The sequence below is a fragment of the Cyprinodon variegatus genome, unplaced genomic scaffold (genome assembly GCF_000732505.1).
Source record: "Cyprinodon variegatus isolate N-32 unplaced genomic scaffold, C_variegatus-1.0 Scaffold193, whole genome shotgun sequence".
In the NCBI taxonomy this organism is placed as follows: Eukaryota; Metazoa; Chordata; class Actinopteri; order Cyprinodontiformes; family Cyprinodontidae; genus Cyprinodon; species Cyprinodon variegatus.
The window spans coordinates 1,061,408-1,077,961 of NW_015150646.1; the positions used below are offsets into that span (position 1 = coordinate 1,061,408).

The 16,554-nt window shown below is 37.3% G+C and overlaps 2 protein-coding genes across 7 annotated transcripts in view; both read right to left on the reverse strand.

Moving 5' to 3' along the window:
* The window catches only part of LOC107087748 (receptor-type tyrosine-protein phosphatase H-like), a 14,216-nt gene extending 13,043 nt beyond the window's left edge, over positions 1-1,173 (reverse strand). Inside the window, exons 1-2 of the mRNA XM_015379481.1 lie at positions 972-1,173; positions 710-795 (exon numbers count right to left, since the gene is read on the reverse strand). Coding sequence (XP_015234967.1) covers positions 710-795; positions 972-1,020 — 135 coding nt within the window. The 5' untranslated portion in view covers positions 1,021-1,173. The remainder of the gene's footprint in view (positions 1-709; positions 796-971) is intronic.
* Positions 1,174-1,349: 176 nt separating this feature from the next.
* On the reverse strand, positions 1,350-16,515 carry tp53 (tumor protein p53). Of its 6 annotated transcripts, none has more exons than XM_015379519.1 (14): positions 16,342-16,515; positions 12,761-12,814; positions 12,445-12,534; positions 9,229-9,369; positions 7,489-7,580; positions 7,384-7,399; positions 7,048-7,176; positions 5,961-6,135; positions 5,739-5,851; positions 4,615-4,724; positions 4,341-4,453; positions 4,175-4,266; positions 4,012-4,082; positions 1,350-2,439 (listed from the first exon to the last, which is right to left on the reverse strand). In XM_015379519.1, the coding sequence occupies exons 5-14, from the start codon at positions 7,563-7,565 to the stop codon at positions 2,361-2,363; spliced, it is 975 nt and encodes a 324-aa protein (XP_015235005.1). In that variant the 5' UTR covers positions 7,566-7,580; positions 9,229-9,369; positions 12,445-12,534; positions 12,761-12,814; positions 16,342-16,515; the 3' UTR covers positions 1,350-2,360. The 6 variants fall into 6 exon arrangements, with proteins under 6 accessions (XP_015235005.1, XP_015235004.1, XP_015235002.1 ...); XM_015379518.1 differs by having other exon boundaries at positions 9,212-9,369; XM_015379516.1 differs by having other exon boundaries at positions 7,048-7,215; positions 7,342-7,399; positions 16,342-16,508.
* Positions 16,516-16,554: the final 39 nt, after the last annotated feature.

Consider the following 16,554-nt stretch of genomic DNA (forward strand, 5'->3'; position numbering starts at 1 on the left):
CAGTTTTTCCTCTCCACTGTCGATACAAGCATGCTTAGAGTGAGGGATTATCTTTGAGTCAATGAGTCGATGCAATCAGCTGGTTATCCTTAGATAGAAAACTGAAAATTTGACTGTATGATCTGGTGAGCTGTAAAGTGCCTTGAGATAACGTGTTGTGAATTGGCGCTATATAATAAACTGAATTGCTTTCAGTCTCGAAATTAAGAAAAGATACCAATGGAAACATATTTATATGGTCAGTAGTAGTACATTTCTGCAGTGCAATAACCAAAGTCGACTACTGTGCAGTCTTCCCTTAGCTCTCCACTGTGTAGATATTTTTATATCTAAGGGAAACATTCTGGGTCATTAAAACTTTTTTTCTTCATGCCTTTTTGCACTATATACTATTTCTATATTGCCTGTTGTATTTTATCTTTAATGGCATCTTGCTTTAACTCTTTGTACTCTATATAAGCTACTGGAACCAGAATTTCCCTGAAGGAGTAATCCCAAGGGATAAATAAAGTTGAGTCTAAGTGTAACAGACCTCTGGTTTCCTTTTGGATGCAGCATGCAATCCTACAGAACAGACTGGTGGGTAACATCATATGGTGCTGGAATTAACACAATCTCCTAAAAGCCAGACTGATAATCATTCTCACTGATGGCGTCCAACTGAATAAAGTCGGACGCCAACAAACTTAATCATAAGGTCCTTTTGTACCTGGCAGTGGTTCCTGGCCTGCTCCCAGGTGGTGTTGTGGGAAATGGTGAAGTACTGTCTTTCTGCAGCCGTGTACACCAAAAAACCTGAGAACGAACAGGGAGATAGAAGCCTATTTGTTTTAAACCACATCAATCTCTTTCCGCTTTTCTTTAATAGCATTAATATATAGATTTAAGTTTCTGGTTCACTAGCTAAAAATGCTTATAAATATGCAGATTACTAACACTACCATAAAAAACAATCAAAGAATGATACTCACCCAAACAAATTGAGATACACAGCTTATGCGTGACTGATAGGCATCCCATGGTGGGGTCCCGTTTGTGGAAAGGCTGTCAAATTGTCCCTACTAAAAAGGCCCTTAAGAGCATTAACTTAAACAAAGCAGTGAAATTAAGAGAAGCTAAACTTCGACAGATTGTCTCTCTACCAAACCTGGGCTTAAATGTTTCACCTCGCTGAGAACAGAAATTATTTGTCACAAAATGCCCCAGCAACATCTCCGCCCACAGGTAATAAATATGACACACATCACAAGGCTCTATTCAATCCAAAATACCTTTGGACGTGGCTATTTTGCATTTATATTCTAAACATGCAAATCAATGAAAGGTTTGCACTAACAAAACACAACACATTGAGACGCAAGACGTTTATTTCAATTTAAAGCTCAAGTGTAAATAGCAATTAGTAGAAAAATACATGAAAATGGTGGAATACAGAGAAACAAAAACAAAAAAAATTCTGCAGAATTAAATCCCCAGATAACAAATATATATAATAAAAAAAAAAAAACAGTAATGACACCAAAAATGCCTCTGGTTATTGTGTTTTGGCAGTGTTTATGTCAAAGTGGTCCTCAGTCATTGATTGGTCACATCAAACCAAAGTGCCAGAAGTGGTTTTAATAAGAAAATAAATGGAATCTAATGCTGTAAAGATGCAGTTGAATCACCATTTTTAAATACAGCTCAACATCGTTAGATATTTTTCTTCTGTATCAAATGACAATTTGTTTTATAACATGGGCCATATTCTAACTATGTTTGTATAAAAAACAAAAAAAAATAAACCTTATGTTTAAAGGGTGATCCAGCCAACCCGTTGTTTACTAACACTACTTTAGACGAAACATAAAAAATGAAATTTAGAAGATTAAAAATAAAAAAAACAATTACAGTTACTAAAACCCATCTAATACATAATTATTTTTTTTCCTACTAAGAACATATTCTGATAACTGGGCTTTATTTGGCTTGAGGCACTGAAGAATCCAACCATAATTTTCAAGATACATTTTATTTCACCTGGTTACAGAACAAATATTGGTTGAAGTCTTTTAATAGAAGTAAAATACTGCCTGCAAAACCCAGCAGAACCCAACTGTTATAAGAAAATGGCAGCGAATCGTTTGAAACAAAGTAAAAAAAACATGAACAGCTTAAGCTAGCAAACAATGATTACCAATTCTAATACAGGGAAAACAGTAAACAGATTCTTACATTTGAATTAAACCCCATGACCAAGTCTGATCCGATAGAAAACAAAAAATTCATCCCCATTAAACGGACGTTTTTAGTATCAAGATTACAGGAAGTATATAAAAATAGAAAACATTAAAAAAAAAGAAGAAAATGAACGGGAGTAGTTAATCACTTTCACTTTGGCCTCGCATCAGCCTCTTTCCACTGGAGGGGGCCGGGATTTCAAGTTTGGGTTTTTTGCCCCTAAAAGAAAAAAAGAAAAAAAAAGAGGAACAAATTATATTTTGCACTGACAGATCTGTGTTTTTTCCTGACAGAAGCTTCTGTTATTCAGATTATTCTTGCTGGGCTCCAACACATTTTAACACATCAGCCTCTAGAGTTCGCTGAAAAGAACTGCAACTAAACTCAAAGGATCAACTTGAAACTATCAACTTCTAAAAGTCCAACAGAATCGTACATTTTCCCAGCATTTGAGAAAACTTTCTGGACATACAAGGACAAAATGTTTACCTGGGTGGTGTATGGCACAGCATTGCCAATGCAAAACAAAGCTGGCTCCTAAAACCAAGACTCGATTTTACTGAATTATAACAGCTCTGTCAAGAAATTAAAGGTAAATGCGCCTTTCAAAATTGAAGCAGATATTTCAGAGGCAAGGATTGTTGCAGTAGTGGAAATTAGCCTTTATGTTGAAGCTGCATAATTTAAGTTTATTTTATGGTTAATGTACATTATTCACTACTTGGTAAATCAAGCCATGGATATAAATGGTTAGGCTTTTGAAAATGCAGAACTACTCAACTCAGAAGAACCCCCACAAAAAACTAAGGCTACGTTCACACAGCAGCCTGAAGTGACCCAAATCCGATCCCCCCCATGCGACCCAGGCCACTTGGCTATATGGTCCTGAATCCAATAAGAATCTGATCTTCTCTATTGCGACCTGTGTCTGAACTGCTAGGTAACATTCATCTGACCTAAACGTCATTAGTACTCAACAAAGGTCACTATTCTGCATCTTTCTACTCGCAAGCAGGAAGAAAAACAACAACCATGGTGGACGTTGATGCGGAGAGTAGCATTTATGGTTAACCATCCTGAAAAGATTTAAGGTTGGGAAAGATTCCTAGATGTGCTCCAGCACTACCATCCATGTTTACTTCTGTAAACACAGAGAACACTTGCTTGTGATGTCATTACATCCTATACTGCGAATGCGGGACACTTTTGTTGTTTGAATGCCATTCACTCAGGAGATCACATACAAGTCGCATATATTTGGAAAGTGAATTTGGAATTTCACAAAAAATCGTAATTTAGCATTAAAGCCTGCAGTGTGAACGTAACCCAAATGGGATCAAAAATTCAATTCCAATGAAAGCAAATTGTGAATTAACATTAAATTAGAGCCTCCACAGCAACCAGACAGACTCCCGACGGACATGGACGACCTCCACAGGCCCCAAAAGTTCTTGCTGAAGAAGACGGCCAGGAATATAAGTGAAAAGATGAGAGGAAGGAAAAAAATTTAATGTGGCAGTCAGAGTTCCTGAATTTGGGAGTTTAAATTAGCTGCACAAATAATCAAAACCCACTTCAAACGTGTTTAAAACATGTATGATATTCTATTTATCGATCTACACCGTAACATGTTTTGCTTTTACAACACTTGTTTTTCCCCTTAAATTCCCCTTCTGCAGTCTCAATGAAAGACGTCATGGTAACTGATAAAGCCTTTCTTTATAATGTGCCATAGTTTAAAGTCCAGAGACGGCTGCCTGCCCTTTATGTAGAGTTGGGGAAATTCCTTACCCCTCTTTGTCCATTAGTTCCAGCCCATCATTCAGGGTCTTGAACCAAAGGTAGCGGTTTCGACCCTTTATCTGCAAACAGGTTAAAAAGGTACAGGGTTAATAGATCATTTTGGTAACATTGCGATGACATCCAGCTGTAGATTTGCAGGCCCCATACTTACAGTAAGAATATAGGTCTCCTTTTCCTCCTCCTCACCGCTGGAACCAGATTTAGATTTCTTGGCACTAGACGCTTCGGGAGCAGAAGAGTTTTCTAAAAAATAAAGACACATCATGGTAAGTGAAGCAGCAACACGGTCCAGTGAACATTAAAAAGATGAAGCATACTCTTTTTCTTGACTGGTTTGGTCTTCATCTTGTTTTCTTCCTCAGTTTTCCGATCGCGACCAGGACAGGCGCAGACACGGACCTCAAAGCACCTCCTGCCCAATACCATCCCTCTAAAGATGTGCAAAAGAGCCAAAGAGTAAGAAAAGTCAGAATTAATGAATCTATTCTTAAAAAATGTATGTCTAAAATATGCTGGACCAAGTCGCTAACAGTTTTTGATTTTTCCTATCCCACGATCCAAATCATGGTTTTAACAAAAATCTAAACTCACTCTGGTGTCTCCAGGGTTAGAATAGTCAAAATCGGACGTCGATTCATCCCCCCCATGCAGGAGCTGTTGCACATGAAGCTGATCAGTATTGTCGTCACTGCTGAACCAACCTGTGAAAGATATAAATACATAAATAAGAGAACTTCTTATTAAAACTGTGCATGACATACAGGGATATGCCGATTTGCTTAAAGAGCCACATTTTCTGGGTTGTGACAACCTTCCACTAACTACATGGATCAGTTACGGGCTTGCTGGAGTTGGAAAAATAGAATTTTTGCTGCTTGACACGCCACATCAAGCAATCCGAGAAGCTGAGCTGATAGCTGGCAGGGAGACAGACACAGCACTGCTGATGCAGATCACTATGATCACTCCTCTGAAAAAGTATAACGCCTAAATTAACTTAAAATGTCAAAACCTGCTGGCAAAATAAAGTCGCCTTCATTATTCTGGTGCCTGCAGTTTGTACAACATACCTGAAAATGCTAACATCTACTTCAAACCGCCATGAGCAACAGCGGAACCCCCCCAGCTTCTGCAGCGGATTCCTAGTGACAGCGCACAACCGGTATGCGGAGAATCTCAGCAGCTCTTACAGCAAGATAATATTTTAAAGGTAGGATGATAATCTTGTTGAACTGACCGCACAGATGATTTGAGGTGGACTTTCTCGTTTAAAAATATATTAAAAAACTACTTTTTATCCACTTATAACAGCAAATATAGCAAAGCTGCTCTCTGCCTTTGAATACAGGAGCAGCAGAAGCTTCAGAACACACTTTACTGGACTTTGGTTTGGCATAAATGATCTAGTCTATCCATTTATCTCTCGGTGTTCTGGAAAGAGTAGCCTATTTTAGCGTAGTGGTTAGTTATGTTCTGCCTTTTCCCCAACAAGCTGAATCCAGTTAAATCTAGATGGTGAACAATTATAAACAATCTGAAAATACCATCTGTACTTTGCCGCTTCTTTTCTCCTCCTTCTTACCCAAAATCTGGGAGCAACAAAAAATGCAACTAATAAATATTGGGAAAAAATGCTTTATTATGTAAAGCTAAAAACATTTTCTATAGATCTGAAAACAAAGCCAAAAAAAAAAAAAAGAAATGGTGGGACTTACTTGTGGGCGCTCATATGGAACGGTGACACTCTGCCTCTTTGTATTGGGGTCTTCAAAATACTGGGCCAGCTGACTCCCCTCCATCCTAATCAAATGGCTGCGATTCTCTGATGCTGAGTTGAAGACGGACGGGGGGTGAAGGGGAGAACAAAGGAACAATTTTCACCTATGCCTAAAAAAAAACTGAAAACAGAACTTCTCTTTTAAAATGATGCGTCTTACCATCCTCGCTCTGGTGATGTGGGCACCTTTTCACTACCTCGGCTACGTGCTCCGTCTTTTTGTAGACCGCAGTTGCCCTCAGAACGGCTCCAGGAGGAGGATCAGAAGAGAGAATGATGCCAACAGGACTAGTTTTTGCCACCTGGCAGAACAGCTTGTTCAGCAATGGAGAGTACTGGAAAAAAATAAAAAGATGGGTCACCATCAGAATAAGATATGTTTGTTTTGATACCCTAAAAAGATCAGAAGGAGCAAACAAAGCCAAAAGCTTCTAACGGTTTTAAAATCTAGGAGGCTATCAAAGAAATGTTCCACCTCTCTTACCATAACCAGAAGTCATTCAAACTTCAGAGCACTTTCTCTCCATCTATTTTTAACCCCTTCTTTTCCAAGGGAAGCCTGTGGAGGAACATGTCCCGTCATGTCAGAGCTCTGCACTGCAGCCAATCTACGCCTCCTTCAAACAGCACAGGACCCACTGCAGGAGGCGGTCTGTTTCAGGCCAGACCACCCCAACTTCAACTGAACCGACCAACTGAGGACGAGAGTCGACTCAGGAAGCGGAGAAACACCAACCAGATTGGTGGATTTTAATCAGGGTCGGCCTCCTGCTCTTAAACTTTAGCGAATCGCCACAATGAACAAGACGCCGCTTGAATGCCACCTAAAGAGATCCAAATGAATGGATTTTGATGCAGTCGAGGTAAGAAAATTTTTTACTGTAAAACTAGAAACTAAACTGGTTTTTTGGTTAAAACATTTTACGTGAAAACTTTAAGGTTTGCTTCCAGACAAAGGGAAACTTTGTACTTTTAAGCAAAAGGTAAATTATTAAGCTATTAAGAGGCTCTGTGGGGCAACTAAGCCCAGATATGAAGAACTGGAAACCCGTTCGATTCAGATTATGTGCTTCAAAGGCACATTTATGCTGATCATCATGTTTGGTTGCACAGGAAACAATTGCACATGTCCCAAAATATTGTTTTTCCTGATTATTTCTTTATTACAAATGTAGCAATAAGCTATATATGTTTTCTGAAACAAGGGCTGTGGTGAGTTAGTACTACTGTGATTTGGAACAGCTTACAGTTGATGTGACGGATTTGGCTGTTCCAGATTTTTCAAACTGCAGTTCCAGGCCATATTCTCCAGAGTGGTCCGTAGTCACAGGGACTAATGATGACGGAGGGTTCACAACGTCTCCGGCTGCCTCAGTCTTTAACAGGAGATCATAAGTCGTTATGTCCCCGTCATCCTAAAAAAAAAAAAGAAAAAGAAAAAATGCAATACAGAAGAGTTACCACAAAAAGAAATAACCAAAATCCTTCTGCTCCTTTAATCTTAAAAGTTTAATCATTGATTACTTTCCTCGAGTACTTACAAGAAAATTCATATGAGCCGCCTCATTCTCATTTGTAATTTCCGGCAGGTTGGTTGAGCTGAAAATAAATAATATGTAAATTTAATACAAACACAAAGTGAAGTGAATTCATTAAATAGCAATACAGAGTGAATAATGATTACTTACACGGATTCCCACAGCTGAGGGAAAGAGTCTGGCAGATCGTCTAAGGTAAAAAGACCCTCTTCCAGTGCCTCAGCCATGGGAAGAGCTTAGCTCTGTGAGGGGATAAACAGAACACTCTTATGAAGTGAACGCAGCTCTAATAAAACAAGTTAACATTATACATCAACAGTATTATTGTAGCCCTACAGCGGCACCCAAAACAATAATTTCAAATAAAAAAATCATAACAAAAATAAAAAGCGTGCATCAAGAGTTCTACATATTTAAGATCCAATCAAAATTCAGCCATGAAACATTCATGTTCAGGTTGCCTAAACCTGAACATGTTGAAAATAAGCAACATTTAGACCCACAAAACATATTTTAACAAGAAAACCGCTACACTGAACAAATACTGCTATTTAATTCATACGTAGTTTTGTATCCTTACTCATTTGTGACCAAATGAATGTCTGAGAAACAGCATACTTTTATATTTTCTGTATAGTTCTCATCTGTAGCACAGCTTAGGATGAGAACAATTCAATATCATTATAAATAGCTATATATTTGTATTCAATAAACAATGACTTTTGAGATCTCAATGTAAATTGCAGTCCGATTACAGATTTACATTCAAGGTTTTTATATAGTAAAAAAAAAAAAAAAATCTAAAATGTTGGAAATGTCACAAAATTGTCTCACGTTTGTACAAGATTCTGTTGTAGGTATTCCAGGCTGTTTAATGCTTTAACTTTGTTAACATTGATACAAACAAATTCAATAATCAACCAAAGTGAATAAATATTTTGTAATAAAACGTTTGGTTCTACACTCCAGGATTACCACAACTAATACCAACACAAAAACCAGTACTTTGTAGTGTTTAATAGTCTTTACTGGAATTTTATTTTTACTTTTCCAATATTCCAATTTGGAGGTTTTTTTTAGTTTGTTGTTCGGTACAATGTGATAATGTAAGGAGGGTACTATAAATCAGCATTAATAATTTTAAAAGAGATTACTTGTTTTTTTGGGGGAGATTGTGATTAGTTAGTTTACAGTTAGTAGTTTGCCTTGGCAGAGCTAAATGTTACATAATTGCCTTTTAATTGTATCAAATATAGGTTGTAGGAAATAAAAAAATAAAATAATAAAAACTGAAAATAGTTGCACATTGTTTAAAAGGGAGAAAGAAAAACGTTAGAACATTTAATCGAGTACAGGGTGAATTAGCTAGGCCTTCCAGCCACCACTCTGATGCTACCGAAACTACCACAAAAAAGCCATCTTACATAACTATATATTCCACTACGCAGTTTAAGGCGAAACATATAACCCTCACTCGTACAAACACCAGCTATATATATATATTTTTTTATCTAAACCGAAAGTTTGCTTTGCATGAATGAGCTAGCATCGTCGTCTTTACATACATTTTCACGCTATTATTCGATAAAACATCACTCTTAACTGCAAAAATACCTACTAAAAAGAAAAGAAACATGTAAACAACAACATCAATTGATCACAAACTTAAAAACAATGCTTTTTTTTTTTTTTTGAATCGCAGTTTTAGTGTTAGCATCGGTGGCTAGCTACGTTGGTCCGACGACTTTCTAACTGGCGACAGTTAGCTTAAACTGCTGCAAAGCAAATCATTAAACAGGAAGTGGGATTAAAATAGCTAATTGAACAAACAGATACTCATATCATTGAACATTTGGTTTAACTTTCGCCCTACCAACAGTGTTGACTCACTGGGGTTCCGTGGAAGCCTTCAATTCGTATATCTTCAAAATATTTTGAGTTAGTACACCACGTTGTTGGGGAATCCCAGTTAAAAACACGAAGGGGGAGGGAGAGGAGTTTATCTCTCGTGTCGTCCAATCACAGAGCGGTCTGAAGAAAAAAAAGAAAAGAAAACGCGACTTCTGATTGGATGAAAGGGTGAAACGTTTGCTGTGCTCACAACCATTACAGCTTTTTCTTTTCCCAACCTTTGAGTTTGTGTAAAACAACATTGCAAACATCAAGCTGAAACCTGAAGTAAAACTAAAGTAAAAAGATGCAAAAAGGTTATCCCAACCTTAGTGTACCATAAGTCAGAAATGTCAGTGGTTTACACCAGATTTAAGGTAGAATTCATGATGTTTTAGTGAAATAGTCTGAATATCAGCAATATGGATATGAAATACCATTTTCAGGATATAAAGGATAAATATTTCGAAATTAGTGTTATTAATTAATTACTATACAAATGCTCATATTAATTTTATTATTTAAATGATTTCATTATCAAGAAGCAAAAACTGTGCATAAAATCTGTGTTTTACTACTTCTGCTGAGGAAGTTATCTTTTAATTGGCATTGGTTTGTGTGGTTTCCAAATAACTAAAAGAAAAATAAGTAATGGACAGATTTAACTGTCTATCAGTTAGAATTCTGACCCTCAAACACCTTTTAGTCTGCTTTCAAAATGTCCACCTCCACTATTTATTATCCTAAATTAGATGCATCTGCATAAAGACACCTGTCCACTCTATACAATCAGTAAGACTCCAACTACTACCATGGCCGACACCAAAGAGCTGTCCGAAGACACTAAAGACAAAATTGTAGACATTCACAAGGCTGGGAAGGGATAAAATCAGCTTGGTGAAAAAAGGTCCACTGTTGGAGCAATCATTAGAAAATGAAATAAGCTAAACATGACTGTCAATCTCCCTCGGACTGGGGCTCCATGCAAGATCTCACCTCATGGGGTCTCAATGTTCCTAAGAAACGTGAGAAATCAGCCCAGAACTGCACAGGAGGAGCTGGTCAATGACCTGAAATGAGCTGGGACCAGTGTTTCCAAGGTTACTCTCGATAATACACTAACCCCCAGATTTGTCCGTCATGGTTTGAAATAATCTATGGAACGGAAGTTTCCCCTGCTTAAAACAGCACATGTCAAGGTCTGTCTTAAGTTTGCCAATGACCATTTCGATGAACTAGAGGAGTCATGGGAGAAAGTTATGAAGTCAGATGAGACCAAAATAGACATGTTTGGTCATAATTCCACTAACTGTGTTTGGAGGAAGAAGAATGATGAGAACTATCCTAAGAAAACCATTCCCACTCTGAAGCATGGGGGTGGTAGCATCATGCTTTGGGGTTGAGGATGTCCGGGGCCATGTATTGTGAGATTTGGTGGAACAGCCTCCTTCCCTCAGTTAGAGCATTGAAGATGGGTCGAGGCTGGGTCTTCCAACATTACCATGACCCGAAGAACACAGCCAGGATAGCCAAGGAGTGACTCTGGAAGAAGCATTTTAAGGTTCCGGCATAGCCTAGCGAATCTCCAGACCTAAACCCAATAGAAAATCTTTGGAGGGAGCTCAAACTTTGTGTTTCTCAGCAACAGCCCAGAAACCTGACTGATCTAGAGAAGATCTGTGTGGAGGAGTGGGCCAAAATCCCTCCTGCAGTGTGTGCAAACCTGGTGAAAAACTACAGCAAACGTTTGACCTCTGGAATTCCAAACAAATGCTACAGTACTAAATGTTAACATAGATTTTCTCAGATGTTTAAATACTTTTCATACAAATAATAATGCTTTGTGATTTCTGGATTTTTTTTTGAGTTTCAGTATATGTATTAAATTAATTTTAACAAGTTTATTAGGCAAAATATCTTTCTGTATGTATATTTGGACAGCCTGCAGGATCAATGATGTGCTCATCTAGATGACCTCTCAGTGTTTTCTGCTACTTCAAATGCTTTGGCTTTGACCTGAACACACACCAGATGTTACACATCTTGATGCAGCTATAGAGGACTCCTTTTTTTTCTCTTACAGACAGAGTTTTAAGTTTAACTGCAGCACAGATGATAGTCCCTCTGCTCGCTGTTCCTCATGATGAGCCTGATGATGCTTAAACCTCTATCTCATTTCTTGCAGGAAGAATACAGGTGATTAGCTGTGACTGAAAAACAGCCTACTCTGTTAGCATTTAGGTTCTAATGTCTTTTACCAACAAACATTCTAAATATTAACTGGGTGTCTGAGCTGGTTCACTGGTAGGCAGCACAGAGCTTCAGTAAAGACTAGTGATGTCAATGAGCAAAATTAAAAATATAAATATGTCAAAATATTTTTTACTAAAGAACGTCTAAAGTTTACACTAGCATTTATTGATAATTAGGACTTCGTTGAGGGAGAAAATGAAAAATGAAATCGGACAATTCTTATTTTATTTCTGACTTTTCTTTTAATCATAGTTTTAAATTAACTAGTTGTACATTTCATAAATTTATTAATGACTGCACAGTATTTATGTTACCAATTGTTGCTCATACTCTACAGCATTTTTCGTCTTTTTTATTCACTTTTCAGTTCTACTTTAGTGTCATTTCCCCATTGCATAACAATAAAGATTTCTATTTCTTCAATGCTGAATTGCAATAAGTCCCTATCAATCTACATCAAAATGTTAAAAGTGGCCTTTTAAAATCATTACCCCTTAAAAGTGAAAGCATGTTTACAACGTGCTACATTGAATTAATATGATTAAGAAAGTTTAATTTAATTCAGAGCAATAGAGGACTTGCTGCCAGATGCATCTTATATTATTGCAATCAATGTAAACTTTAAAGTAAAATAGATCTTAAAGTAAAGGTTAAAAAATACAAAAAGTTTTGCAAAAATTTGGGCAATTCTTAAAAAAGTTGCATTACATAATCTGAATATATGGGGTAAAAGGTGAGTAATTTATTTTATTACAGATACTAAAATACAAAAAAATAAAATTATGGATGAACCTATCAATTTTTAACAAACCAAATTTTAAATCATTCCCACACCCAATAAATATTCATGCGAAGATTCTGCAGTATTGGATAATGTTTAAGTAAAATTGCATGATTATTCTTTCTAATATCTTTTAATCTTTTGTTGATACAGGCAGGATGATGTCACTCTCAGTCAAATACCTGTTCACTCGTAAGAAGAAGCTGTGGTTCTACTTTTCTGGTGAAGTCAATCCCACGTAGCTCTCTCTGAGCCTTTGTTCTTGTAAATCCCTGTGAATGTAAACCATTGATTAGCTCCACTTAAAGACCCAATAGGATCTTTAAGCTCTAACAAAAGGGCTGATGGAGCCACAGTGTAATCACAGTCCATTTTCCCCCCCTTTTTCATTGAATTTTTATAATCCCAATCAGAATTGTGGCAATGTTCAAACCGTATATAAAAATATAAAAGAACTGATAAAAAAAATGTGCTTTAAAAAAAAAAGTTAAACTTCACCTCTGATTAGAGACTTTGTTCTGCAAGCTCTGTCTGGATGTGTCAGATATTGTGCTGTAAAAAGAGAGAAAAGAACAGAATAGACAATTATATTATTAATTTGGTCTGAACTATGTGTTGTAAGTGTATTGAATGAACTTTTTATTTTATATAAAACAAACAGCACACCAAAAACAAGTTTGTCTCTGGATCTTAATTTTCAGTACATTTAACACGTTAAATCCATAGACAATGCATTTTATTTGAATGTATGTGACAGTCTCAAGCTTACATCGGAGATATAATTGTTCCTTATGTTCCTAACAGAGCACTTTGCTCCAAATCTGCAGGTTTACTAGCAGTTCCTCGAATTTCTTAAAGTAGAACGGGATTCATACGTTTTAGTTATCAGGCTCCTCTCCTGTGGAACCAACTACCAGTTTTAGTCCGTGAGGCAGACACCCTGTTTACTTTTAAGAGTAGCCTTAAAACCCTCCCTTTTGATAAAGCGTATAGTTAGAGTGGCTCAGGTTATCCTGAACTATCTCTATAGTTATGCTGCTATAGGCTTAGACTGCTGGAGGACATGAGGACCACTTCTCATCATTATGCTTTATTCTATAGGCCCCAAAATACTCAGGCGCACTGTGCGTATACTGTGTCCACAAAATTAGATTTAGACAACTTTATTGTCATTTTGTATACACAGTGTATACAAAACGAAATTCCATTAATACTATTTTCAGACAGTGAAAAAGCAGCAGCTTAACAGTGAAAAAGAATATTTCCATTTCATATAGCGCAGCAGTGATAAAATGTAAACAGTGTGAGAGATAAACATGGTGCAAAAGGCATTGATGTGGAAATTCAGAGCAGTGCAAAACCAAAGAAATTATATGGTGCAAAAATGAAGTAGAAAACATCACACACTTTCTGCGAACAGTTGTGACTTCTTACTCAAGCGTTTCAATCTTGGTGTCTGAAGACACCAAGATTGAAACGCTTGTATGAAATGGATTCAAACTTTGAATCCATTTCATACACAGATTGGGGCCAATTCTTAACCATCTGCTTGTTATCACATACAAAAGCATTCAATGTGACCACCGTTTCTCACTGGGCAGTTAATTGTGCAACCCCATGTTAGCGTACATGATCTGTCGGACGTGTGCTTCGAGTCTACATCGAATACATCTTAAGTAAGTGCTGACCTCTGTGGAGTGAGGAACACCTGAGTATGTGGGGGTCTTTTCTCTATGGCCCAATTCTGCAGTATTTGTTTAATTAAACCTCTAACTTTATGTTCTATGCCTTTTCTCTTCACAGTAGCCATCAACACCTTCAATATTAGATGATAAATTTGTGCTGTTGTGTGTTGTCCTCCTACACATAGCTGTGGGCTCAGCTTTTACTGTGATGAACAGTATGTGCTCTCTTTCATCCCTTGCCATGAAAAAGGTCTGAGACCTCATCTCCCTATACATTTTTTCCCCAGACAGAGCCACCTGTGGAGCTAGCATACACAGAGTCTGGTTCTGTTGGAGCTTTCTTCAAAAAAAGGGAGTTTTTCCTCTCCACTGTCGCAGCAAGCCTAGACGCCATGAGGGACTGCTGTAGATACTGTTGCAACAATGTTCATCCATGAGGAGTGTGTCCTGCAAATCAATGATGGGATACAATCAATTGCTTTTCTCTGGATAAAATGTTTTTTACCAATCAGACTGTACAATCTGATTGAATGGTTTCTGTAAAGTGCCTTCAGATGATGTGTGGTGAATTGGTGCTATATAAATAAACTGAATTGAATCGAATGACTTTTAAGCCTATTCAGTGAAATTTAATCCAAAAACACTTTATTAATCCCAAAGGGAAATTAAATGTTGCAGTAACTTTATCTATAGTGTGCAAAATCCAATTTGAGCTTTAAACAGTGTTTTCATTCGATTTCTTCATCAGAATCTTGCATAAAGTGGTATTTTTGTTTAATTAATGCATCTAAGTATCATGAGTTTTGCCGTCTGAGCAGTATCTACATTGAGCCAGGCTCCCTCCAGGAACCACATACATTAACTGCAGCTAAGCAAATGCTCTCTTCCCTCCATTAAGGAGGGCTGATGTGCAGAAAGCAATCTCTCCAGATCCAAGTTACGACCAAGTGACTCTTTTAGCGACTAATCTGCACAGAGAAGTAGTTTTTATTTTTGACCTAATGTCTAAGTCCTATAAATCTGTTTTTTTTGGGCCTCTTTATGGCTAAGGAAGTGGTGTGATATAGCAGCGTCATGAATGAGCAACACATCAAAGGGGACAGGCAGCTACGTGTGAGGGCAAGTGCTTTTTCCTCTGGTTTAGAAGAAAATTACTGCATTTTAAAACTAATTAATATGTACGGAAGAGGATTAGGGCCACTGGAAAAAAACAAAAAGTTAACTGATTTTTAAATATTATTTCAGTTTAATATGGGAAAAATGTCAGACTTTAATCTCAGAATTCTGACTTTATTCTCAGAATTGTGGATCTTAATGTAAATGGGCACCATGAAGGAAGAGATGTGGGAGCACTCGGATTCACTCACAAAGATGTGAGTTGTTTGGGAGGGCCAATAACACATTGGTGAAAAATGAGGGAATTAGGTGGCTTTCTATGCCCGAAGGGTCCCCGGTGATGCTATTTCATTAATGGAAGAGCAGAAGGTGATTAAACAAGAGAGCTAGGTTAGTCTCTAAAACAGACATGGCTACAGCTTGATGCTAACATGTTTGTTAGCTGTCATAATTAATTTAGAATTCTGAGGAAAAAAAGTCAGAATTTTGAGGAAAAAAAGTCAGAATTTTGAAGGAAAAAGTAAGAATTTTGAGGAAAAAAAGTCAGAATTTTGAAGGAAAAAGTAAGAATTTTGAGGGAAAAAGTCAGAATTTTGGGGAAAAAAAGTCAGAATTTTGGGGAAAAAAAGTCAGAATTTTAAGTAAAGTCAGAATTTTGAGGAAAAAAAGGCAGAATTCTGAGGAAAGTCAGAATTCTGACTTTTTTTCTCATATTATACTGGAATAAAATTTTAAAAACAGTCAACTCTAATTTTTTTCAGTGGCCCTAATCCTCTTCCGTAAGAATCCTACAAAGGAGTCCAGTATTTTATTCAGGTGTGTTAAAGCATAGCACATCTAAAAGGCCTACGAGGACTGGGTTTGAATGGGAATCTGTACCTTCTGTAAGGTGCAATCAAAATACCTCAAGAAACAAAAGATGATAGCAGCACGTTAATGAAGTTAAGTATAGCATAAGTTATAGAATATTTACACAGGAGTTGGACAATGAAACTGAAACACCTGGTTTTAGACCCCAATAATTTATTAGTATGATGTAGGAACTCCTTTTGCGACCAATACAGCGTCAATTCGTCTTGCACAGTGGTCAGAGGGATTTTAAGCCATTCTTCAGGCAAGATAGTGGCCAGGTCACGACGTGATGCTGGCGGAGGAAAATGTTTCCTCTTGGTCACAGATGGAAGACGTGGACCAACAATTTGTCATCTTTTGAACTCTGGTATGTCCCCCATAATGTTGTGTGCATTGCAATATTTTGAGCAAAAACTGCGCTCTTACCCTGCTAATTGGACCTTCACAGTCTGCTCTTATTGGTTCAATGTGCAATTAATGAAGATTGGCCACCAGACTGAATGAAAACAGTCCACACTAAAAATGAGAGGTGTTTGCGCCCCGCCTCTCGTCTTCTCGCTCTTCTTCTCTGGTTATTCCGTAAACGTTTTAAAAAAAACAATCCACTGGACTTGGTTTCCAAGGTTTGAAGACGTTTCG